The 10,977-nt window shown below is 34.1% G+C and overlaps 2 protein-coding genes across 2 annotated transcripts; both read right to left on the bottom strand.

The window, feature by feature from the left end:
- Nucleotides 1-17: 17 nt before the first annotated feature.
- Nucleotides 18-2,260, bottom strand: LOC109112438 (acidic mammalian chitinase-like). Its single transcript, XM_042750943.1, has 5 exons — nt 2,116-2,260; nt 1,784-1,972; nt 1,567-1,683; nt 1,349-1,481; nt 18-410 (listed from the first exon to the last, which is right to left on the bottom strand). Exons 1-5 carry the CDS (start codon nt 2,200-2,202, stop codon nt 184-186), a joined length of 753 nt encoding a protein of 250 aa, XP_042606877.1. The 5' UTR covers nt 2,203-2,260; the 3' UTR covers nt 18-183.
- Nucleotides 2,261-4,633: 2,373 nt separating this feature from the next.
- On the bottom strand, nt 4,634-10,815 carry LOC109112437 (acidic mammalian chitinase-like). Its single transcript, XM_042750934.1, has 13 exons — nt 10,765-10,815; nt 9,475-9,582; nt 8,854-8,926; nt 8,733-8,759; nt 8,338-8,542; nt 7,901-7,957; nt 7,655-7,820; nt 7,023-7,147; nt 6,747-6,870; nt 6,415-6,603; nt 6,198-6,314; nt 5,985-6,117; nt 4,634-5,410 (listed from the first exon to the last, which is right to left on the bottom strand). The coding sequence occupies exons 3-13, from the start codon at nt 8,879-8,881 to the stop codon at nt 5,142-5,144; spliced, it is 1,440 nt and encodes a 479-aa protein (XP_042606868.1). The 5' UTR covers nt 8,882-8,926; nt 9,475-9,582; nt 10,765-10,815; the 3' UTR covers nt 4,634-5,141.
- Nucleotides 10,816-10,977: the final 162 nt, after the last annotated feature.

The following is a 10,977-nucleotide window of genomic DNA, read 5'->3' as shown; positions in this document are numbered from 1 at the left end:
TAAATGCAAAAAATCAGATTAGTTTTATTCAGACAAAGTATTAAATCATTGGGTGTCTGTTAAATTTGAAGAAATGAACACAATACTTAAAAGTAAAGTGAAAAATGTTTTCGCCACTGCTTGCCTCAAACAGTAAAAAAAAAAAAAAAAAAAAAAAAAAATACTGGCAAAATTGAACGCTGATTAATTCTTAGGCCAGTCACAGCACAAGCAGCCAGGATTGTAGACAGTCCCATCAGGGCAATTCATCACATAGGTCCCACCATTAGAGCACTGAATGAAGGTCGTAGGGTCCTCTGGGTTTACGTATAACCCGTCCAGTTTGCCCACACAGAACTCTGAGGAAACAGCATTGGATGCTGTGGTCTCTTTAGGCTCATGTGTTGGATTTGGAGAGACCGGTGAGAAATCTGGAGGAGGAAATTTGAATTTAATATTTTATCTTAGTTTTCCAGTTATTAATCTAGTTTATTACACGGCTCTCTGGAATACCTGAATCTGATTGGTCAATCATGGCATTCAGCTGATATTTCCTAATATAAAGCTTTGTCATGGCATCACTGTGACTGAAACCAGCAATACTTTCATATCTCATACATTAAACTTGTTTCGTACAATTTCATCTGGTTCTATCTTGTGGGGTTTATCAACTTTAATGAAAATCACCTCAGAGGACTTCCTTATGAAAGTTACTGATGTTGCAGTGTTAGTCTTGTTGCTTGGCCGATCATTTTGTACACAGTGATGGACTACTGTTTCTTAGCAGAAGCTTTAGGTTCATGTACAGGTAAAGGGCAATTATGAATGAGTTTCTACTCAAATCAATATTTTACATGTATTTATGTAATAAGAGCAGCTGTGCAATAAGCGAGATATTGTTCAGTCAGTCAGTCATTAAATGATCTTTATGATATTTATATAATCTTTATAGTTCACTATTGTTAAAAAGGCAGTCACACAATTAATTATAATGGTGTATCAGATATGTATGGAAGCCCATTTTCTTCACACAAGAAAAAAAATGATGTCATAATTATTACATAAAAGGTCAAAATGATGAGATGCTAAGTCATAATTGTAAGAAAAATGAATGGCATATTAAGTCAGTTACAAGATCAAAAGTCTAAATTATGAAATACTAAGTAAACTTAATATAACTCATAACTTAACTCATAACATAACTCAAAAAAATTTTGCCTTATGATTCTAACTTACAATTTCATAATTTTGACTTATCTTATAATTATGACTCAGTATGTCATAATTCATGTCATAATTATGATTTACCAAAGCATGATTTTTTTGCCTTTTGTGGCAAAAATGGGCTTGATAAAGATATGAGATGTACCTATATTAAGAAGTGTGCTGAGATGTTTAATGAGAGGGTCTTTGCCCTGCGCACAGAACTGTCCTGTAAAGTCATCAAGATCCAGAGCCCAGACGAAAGCTCCTCCAAACCTGTTCTCTTTTAGGTAGTTCACCTGATGCAGAACAGATTTAGTTATTTTGAACATGAGAGCTGCATTACATTTCATGTATTTCCCAATCTTTATCATATATCCTTACCTTAGTCTCAAAGCTTTCCTTGTTGTCAAATCCCACCCATTCAAGCCCTTTTGTTGCATAAGGAACTTTCTGATCATCAATCCATTTCACAGAGGTTCCTTGAAGAAAAGTACAGACCTGATGGGAGTATACCAGTTCATAACTCTTATGATTTTATTTTGCACAATCTAATAACAAGCTGTAATGTAAATGCATGTGTTCAGGTTGAAGGTAAGACCTCATAATAGGACCAGAATCCGGCCTCTCTGGTGTATTTTCCAGCTGATCCAGAACCATTGGCTGGAGCTGCAGCTCCACTGGCTCCAGACAGTGCAGACAGGCGAAATGTTCTTCCATATGTTGCAAAGCCCATCCTCAGCTTCTCCAAAGGAGCGCCCTGATCTCTCCAGTATCTCATTGCAAAATCCTGCATTGTCATGACAAATCACTTAAATTTTCTGTTGCATGTTTCCAGCTTCTTGTTATTTGCAATGATTTATAGTATCATTCACAATCATTTAAATGTTATACATGAAGTTAAGAATACAGTAGGATATATGGCCGTATTACAGTATTATAGTAGATGTTGTCTCCTGTGTATCCAGAGCCAAGGTGTGGGTCTTGGCCTACATATTCATTTGATTCATATTCATTCATTTAAAAATTCTTCAGAAGAAATACTTGGCAATTTCTGCAATTTCATAACCAGCATCAATCATGTTTTTCCCAGCAGCCACTAGAGCAGTGAGCATGAGTCTGGGACGTCCAGTGGCAGCACTCTCTGCCTCGTAAGCTTCAAAGAGCTCCTGTTACAGTCACATGTTTGCAGTGGATTTTTTTTTTTTTTTTTTTACTCAAAAAGAAATTAATACAAATTATATGATTTTTGCATTATTTTAGGTCACTCATCAAAAGATTAAATTTTTGGGATTGATCATGTGACTGTACAGATAGTCAGATCTTCTTCTTCCTCTTAAGTTTTATAAAAATGCAAATAGATGCAAATAAATGCAAATAGACTTGTGTTCATGTATGCCCATTCTTTCTCTGATTATCTCTTCTTATTGTCTTTTACTTAAACATTCATCTATGTTATTATCTCATCATATAAACAGCACAATTAGATTTTAAAGAAATGTGTAAAAAAAAAAAAAAAAAAAAATCTGTAAATACTGCAGTACCTTACAGAGCAGAGTGAATATTTTAATATTGAAAATGAATTGAACCAATGATGATTCTGAAAGAAAAGGTACCACGACTGATGCCATAGAAAGGAACACCAATTTCATGTGCATTGTGATTGGGTAGATACATGTAAAGTGGATTACATAAAAAGATTCCAAAAATTAAGTACTTGTAATTAGACTATATGACATTTTAAAATACTTGTAATCAGTTATTTTTTATTGATTACATGATTACATATTATTAACACAATAGCTACAAATTATTCATAATTTATTGATTATGACAGATTCTTCTTTTTCATCTTTTAAAATTTCCTTCCTAAAATAGCCTACCACCTATACAGATTCAGAGTGATGTGGCTATAATGACTATAATGGCTATAATGGCTACAAAAATTATTCAAAATTTACAACATTTCGACATTGCATCAACTATATTGCTAACATATGCATTTTTTATTTAACTGTCACTTTTATTTAATCGTGTCACCATTATTTAATTGTGTATTACCACATTAAAATGCGCAAATTACACAAATTAATGTTATTTCTTATTTACATGTAATGCAGGGATTTCCAAACTTTTTTGTCAGATGAACCTCTTTCACTTAATATATTTACTTGAATCTAAGGTAATAAGTTAATAAGTAATGCATCTGCATGCTCATACTTCTTTGATGTTGGTTAATGGTTACATGAGATGCAAACAAATAAAATATTTCATCTTTTTGAGTAAGTGTTTTATTTTGATTGTTGTTCATTTAAAATGATTTATTTTAATTTTGCATTTTTATGATTGAATGAATTATTAGCTTTTAATTAAACTCACAATCCCCCTGCAGTTTCTTCATGAACCCCAGTTTGGCTTCATGTTGACTTCATGTTGTTAAAAACAATGAATGGAATATATTTTTTTTCTCTTTGTATTTTATATCAATGTGATACAAGAATATTCTATTTAGATCAATGTACTAAACGAGTTAGCACAAAAGTAATCTAAAAAGACCTTAAAAACTTGCTCATTCATTTGAACAGACTCATTCAATCCAGGCTATTGTTCTGATAGCTATTGACTTTTTCTTCACTCTAGAGGGGGGTTTCACCAAAAAAATTAATTTCACCAGCTACTCACCCTAACGTTGTCCCAAACATATAACTTCCTTTCTGTGGTGGAACACAAAAACTGTCACTACAAGAACATCAGCCGAGATGTCCAGGTGTTGACAGCAGGGTATGTGCATCCATTCATGCATTTGGCAGATGCTTTTATCCAAAGTGACTTTATAAAGTACTATAAATAATGTCATATTACATACATACTGTTTGTATTTCTATTCAAACTTTATTACTTCTAAGTACTGAGTTTTGTGTTCCTGACTTATCTTTCCTCTGGTGTTTCCTCTCCTGTGTTCAAGTCCATTGCCAACCTGGAGACCGTCTCTGTGGTCATCCTTCCTGCCCCACTGTTTGCACTGTTTCACGCCTCACTCAGCTTGCTTTCTCTAGACTACTGCCTTTGCATCTGGGTATCATCGCTTGCAGAACCCTGACAGTTGCTGGGTGCAGACTGCAGAGAACATGACTGAACTAGTTAACTCTGGTTAAGTCTGCTTCAAAATGCCCAGTTGATATCTCTGACATTACACCTCCAAACATGCTGCTTTGGTGTTTTGGACTAATTTTTTTAAGAGATTCATCTCAAACAGCCTGGTCTCAATATGGAGCTATTCTAGGTACCTTTATAGTGTGTCCATTAATTCATATTTTAAGCTTGCATTATGGGCCAATAGATTATTAATTAAATAATATGTTGTTAGACTGAAGTGATTTATGTCTGGCTCTATGAACATTTACCTCTGCATATCACATGCATCACAAAGCTGTTGCTCAACACAAAGTTATTGTTATTGGTTATTTAAATGTCACTTTGAATCCTTCATTATTTCTGCACTGAAATTGTCTGTGCTGAGACAAAAATTACAGTAAATATTTTGCATTAATAACTTCAAGGTGGTTAATTTTTATTATTTTTTTTTTAGTTTACAAACAAACATAGATGGGTGTTAATTTTTATTTGAATAAATATTCTTACATCGTAATAAAAACAATTAATAATGTTAAGGTTACCAAAGCAGTTACACTTTAAATGTAAAAATTAGTGCTTATCAGGTTAGTTTTAATCAGGCAAGTTAGACTGTGCTTCCATTTTAAGACAAAACAAAATGTATCATATTATTTTATGAAAGTAGTATTATATCATAGCTGTCTTTTAAATAATAATAATAAAAAATTAACAGAATACATAAATGTAAAATGTGAAATTATTGCGCCATTACTGATACCAAATAGTATTGCAAAAACCTGCCAAAGTTCTATACGTTTCCCTTGCAGGAGTGGAACAGTGACAGGTTAATTCTTAGGCCAGTCACAACACAAGCAGCCAGGATTGTAGACAGTCCCATCAGGGCAATTCATCACATAGGTCCCACCATTAGAACAATGAATGTAGGTTGTAGGGTCATCTGGGTTTACGTATAACCCGTCCAGTTTGCCCACACAGAACTCTGAGGGAACTGTCGGGACAACATGAGGTCTTGTAGCATGAGATGCAGCGGTGGATGCTGTTGTTGTGGTCTTACCAGGCTCATGTGTTGTGTTTTGAGAGACAGGTGGGACACCTGTAGGAGGAAATTTGAATTTGATATTTTATCTCAGTTTTTGAGTTATAAGCTTTCTGGAATACTGTTTTTTTTTTTTTTAGCAGAAGCTTTAAAATAATGTAGAGGTAATGAGCCATTATGAACAAATTTCAATTCAAATCAATATTTAACATATATGTATTAATTTAAGGAGAGTAGCTGTGCAATTCTCTTTATAATTACTGTACAGTCAGTCATTATCACAAAATAAACTGTCACAGACTGAGACACAGACCTATCACGCTATTAATTATAATGATTTATGAGATGTATGGAAGCTCATTTTTGCCACATAAGAAAACAATTATGGATTGGTAAATCATAATTATTACATAATAGGATACTATTCATTATGAGATCATAATTGTGAATCTCAGTTTCTACTTTTTGTCTTATAATTATAACTTAGTATCTCATCATTTCAAATTCTTGTCTATAATTATAAAGTTTTTTTATAGATTTTTCATGTCATAAACTCATAATTATGATTTACCAAAGCATGATTTTTTTTCTTCTTTGACAAAAATGGGCTTGATTAAGATATGAGATGTACCTATATTAAGAAGTGTGCTGAGATGTTTAATGAGAGGGTCTTTGCCCTGCACACAGAACTGTCCTGTAAAGTCATCAAGATCCAGAGCCCAGACGAAAGCTCCTCCAAACCTGTTCTCCTTTAGGTAGTTCACCTGATGCAGAACAGATTTAGTTATTTTGAACATGAGAGCTGCATTACATTTATTTCCCAATCTTTATCATATATCCTTACCTTAGTCTCAAAGCTTTCCTTGTTGTCAAATCCCACCCATTCATGTCCTTTTGTTGCATAAGGAACTTTCTGATCATCGATCCATTTCGCAGAGGTTCCTTGAAGAAAAGTACAGACCTGAAGGGAGAATATCAGTTCATAACTCTTATGATTTTATTTTGCACAATCTAATAACAAGCTGTAATGTAAATGCATGTGTTCAGGTTGAAGGTAAGACCTCATAATAGGACCAGAATCCGGCCTCTCTGGTGTATTTTCCAGCTGATCCAGGACCACTAGCTGGAGCTGCAGCTCCACTGGCTCCAGACAGTGCAGACAGGCGAAATGTTCTTCCATATGTTGCAAAGCCCATCCTCAGCTTCTCCAAAGGAGCGCCCTGATCTCTCCAGTATCTCATTGCAAAATCCTGCATTGTCATGACAAATCACTTAAATTACCTGTTGCATGTTTCCAGCTTCTTGTTATTTGCAATGATTTATAGTATCATTCACAATCATTTAAATGTTACACATGAAGTTAAGAATACAGTAGGATATATGGCCGTCTTACAGTATTATAGTAGATGTTGTCTCCTGAGTATCCAGAGCCAAGGTACAGAGGACTGTTGTGGCCGGTGACATTTTCCCATGAGCCGTGGAAGTCATAGGTCATCACATTAATGAAGTCCAAATACCTGCATTACCAGAAGGCAAACACAAGTTCAGAGTCATCAGCTCAAACTCAAGACATTCAAGCAAATAATGAGGCAGACTGTGTGGGTCTTGGCCAGACTACATATTCATTTGATTCATACTCATTAATTTAAAAATTCTTCAGAAGACATACTTGGCAATTTCTGCAATTTCATAACCAGCATCAATAGTTTTTTTCCCAGCAGCCACTGCAGCAGTGAGCATGAGTCTGGGACGTCCAGTGGCAGCACTCTCTGCCTCGTAAGCTTCCAAGAGCTCCTGTTACAGTCAAAGTAAATTATAATGGAAATATTAAAAACTATTTTGAATCTGGGACTCAAAATCTAATATAATCCTGGAAATAAACAGAATGTTTTTGGATTTTTTTTTTAAATGTTACATAAATGGTATGAGGTAAAAGGAATAAGACATATTTCACATGTTGCACTATTTCTAGGTCACTTATCAATTTATTAAATTTGTGGTATTGATCATGCCCCTCACAGATGGTCAGATGTTTTGCTTTCACTGAAGCTCAAGATGCTCAGCCCCCTTGAGGTTTAAAACAAACTTGTGTAGCTCAAATACTTACAAAAGAAAAAAGTACTTTCACCGGTGGACTTGTGTACATGCATATGCATTCTTTCTCTGATTAACTATTATCTTTATTGTTTTTTTACTTAAGCATTCAAAAATGTTATCATCTCATCATATAAACAGCACAATTAGATTTTAAAGAAATATGTATAAAAAAAACAAAAACAAAAACTGTAAATACTGCAGTACCTTACAGAGCAGAGTGAACCTTTGCTTGTCTTCTGGAGGACTTCCACGAGAACCTGGATACTCCCAGTCCAGATCCAAACCATCAAAGCCATGTTTCCTCAGAAATGTGATGGAGGACTGAATAAACGTCTGCCTGTTTGCTGATGTGGACACCATGATACTAAACCTGACGAGAATTACCATGAAATAAACAGTTATGTTTAACATACATCCTTCAAAATTCAGTGTTTTAAGCAAGATTCTTACTGTTCTGATCCAAAGTTCCATCCTCCGACAGCCAAGAGAGTTTTCAAGCCGGGATTTCTGTCAAGTCAAATATTTGTATCATTATTCACTTTAATGTCTCTGTCAAATTATCACTACACTCTTAATAATTAAGGTTCCAAAAGAGGGTTTTCACAATGATGCCACAGAAGAACCAGTTTTGGTTCCCCAAAGAACCTTTCAGTGAACAGTTCTTAAAAGAAACTTTTTTTTTTCTTAGTGTGAAGAACATTTTATGTTCTTAACTATCTAAAGAACCTTTTTTCACTGTAAAGAACCTTTTGTGGAATGAAAAGCTTCAATGGACGGTAAAGGTTCTTTGTGGAACCTTTATTTTTAAGAATGTATTCAAAACTACATAATGCATTCTTTTCAATTACAAAACGCATTCACAAAAAAAAACATCAGATAGCACATACTTGTCCTTTAGTCCATTGAAAGATTTGTAGAGAGTTTCATCATTCCATTCAAAAGTGGTCAACTCATTTCCATTATTAATAATGGAAAAAGCATAAATTAAATGAGTGCACAGATGTGGATCCACATTTTCTGGCATGTACTTGCCAACATCAGGTCTGTACTGAGACCAGTTTGTGAAGTAGCATGCCAGCTGGGAGGCCCATCCTGAAATTCATAATACATACATTTATAATATAACATATAGTAATATAATATACAATTATTTATTACAATAAATATTAGAAATATTATTAAAACCAATTTTGCAGAATGGTTAAATTATTATTAGAAGTAGTATATAGTGATTTTTAAATATAGTATTAAGGAATGAAACAACAAATTAAAAGAAAATTACCAAAGTGACACAATGCCAGGGAAAAGCCTGAAACAAGATAAAAAGAAATGTTAACACATAAAACACTCCAAGCCCATCACGCTCTTAAAAATTGAATTCTGTAAGATCAACAATCACTTACCAGCTAGAAAAATTAATTTGGTCATCATAATGTGATGGTCGTATCAGTCAAGAAGAAACTCTGTCTGCTACTGCTGTATGAATGACAGAAGTTATCGTTTATATAACTCCCAACACAGAGAACTCCTAGCATAATACCAATGATTAACCAAAAACAAGAACACAGTAATTTCCCTAAAATAGCTGTTCCCTGTCATCTGCCCTGGATGTTATCACACAATACATTGCATTATAACAGTCTTAATGTTTTGTACATTGTGATCGTAGGAGCGTTTGTTCCATTTTTTAAACTTCAATAACTGAGTTCAGTGAATCAAATGTCTAATTGTAACAGTCATTTCAAAGATACAGGCCCTCTCAAAACATGTTAAGTTATACTGATCCAAAACTACATCTACTGCAAAGAATACATGTTGATAAAAAAAAAAAAGACTGTCTAATATCCTTAGATTTACATTTTATCCAAAGCAACTAGACGAACTTAAACAAACTGTCATATTGAGACAACAATATTCATAGTGCACAATGCCAGAAATCTAGATTAGGAGGCAAGCTAGAGTAGAGGGGAAATTAGTTTTTTAATCTCTATGAAACACAACTTTCAGGCATCAATATAACGCACCATTAATTCCTATTACGAATCTTCGACTCAGTAACATTACGTTGCTCCAGGTGTCAACATATTCAGTGCACATCCGGTCTGATCACCTGCTCTTCATGCTTCAAGGATCTGAAAAGTGTGTCATCATTCCATTTGTATGTTAGAAGCTCATTTGAATAGTCAGTAATAAAAGTTTCACTGTTATGGTGATGGTGGTAAACCAACAGAATACATAGTTGATATTTAAACAAACAAACAAACAAACAAACAAAAAAACAGAGGTGTTAATTATCTGACCAAAAACCTCAGCATGTAAAACCTAAAACACTATCTAACACTCACCATTTGCTCTGCTAAATCTGACAAGTAATTTGCAAAATATGAGTTATTACTTTTGAAATACAAGACAAGTCCTCTGCTTAATCTGACTTGTGACTTGTGAAATATGAGGTATTAGTTTTGCATGTCATCCTGTTGGCACACAACTTGTAGTTCCTTACAGTGAGCTTTTATTAGTAACTGATAAAACAGATGTTGGCATGCACTACCAAATGTACAAGGTAACCTACCCCTGTCCATATTGTTGCACTGATGAGCAGGGTCACAACCAGTGATTTACAGACCTCTTGATATGAGAACCACAATGAACAAAGTCATTGTCAAAGATAATGTCAGGTTAGTCTTTAACACTTGTTCTGCATGATTATGTTTATCTTTATGGCCCAAATAAACTGACAGGTTGGATGATCACAGCTGCCACTTTCATTTGCACTGGAGTTAGAACCTCCAAATGACTCCAAATAACAATGCTAAACATTTAAATGGTAACCTTTAATTTTAATCTATTATGCGCTTAACCCAGACATTACCCTTCATCTATCCTGTGTGTCTCTTTAACACAATTAGACTTGGTCTTCCAGGGTCAAATGAAGCTGATTTTTGCACAGAGGAAAAAGGAACAAGTCTAAGCATATATAATATAATATAATAATATATACTCATATAATAATCTGTTATAAACCAAATAAGAAAACAGTCATTTAACAGTGTGTGGTAATATTTCACTTCCCTGATTTCTGAACTTCCTTCTATAATAGCACAGAATGCCGTATTATAAATGTTAAGTAGCAATAAATATCACAAGCACATCACGCATTGTTCATTTAGCACAGGAAATGTGACTCAGACATGAACTAAATCTCTGAACTTGTATACCCTTACTGTAAATTTACATGATTTTCAGCACTGGTATTGTTAGACTTTTTTTTTTCTGTTTCCTGATCACAAAACAAAACATAATATGCAACTTACAGAGACTGTTCTTTCTCAGTGTTTGAATACAGCTCAGGACAGGTGTGTAAGTGTGTTCATGTTTGTGCTAAAGGTCATGTTGTTGAGGATCTGGTCAGTTCATTCTGCCCTCTAATGGAGAATATTGTCATATCAGACAAAATAAAAACACTCAAAATTGTAATATTACTATAAAAGAGTTCAAAATCATGTAGTTCAAAACTCGTATGTGGG

This window comes from Cyprinus carpio, chromosome B23 (assembly GCF_018340385.1).
Source record: "Cyprinus carpio isolate SPL01 chromosome B23, ASM1834038v1, whole genome shotgun sequence".
Classification (NCBI taxonomy): domain Eukaryota; kingdom Metazoa; phylum Chordata; class Actinopteri; order Cypriniformes; family Cyprinidae; genus Cyprinus; species Cyprinus carpio.
The sequence above is the reverse complement of the archived record's forward strand: the minus strand, read 5'-3'. Positions and strand labels throughout refer to the sequence as shown.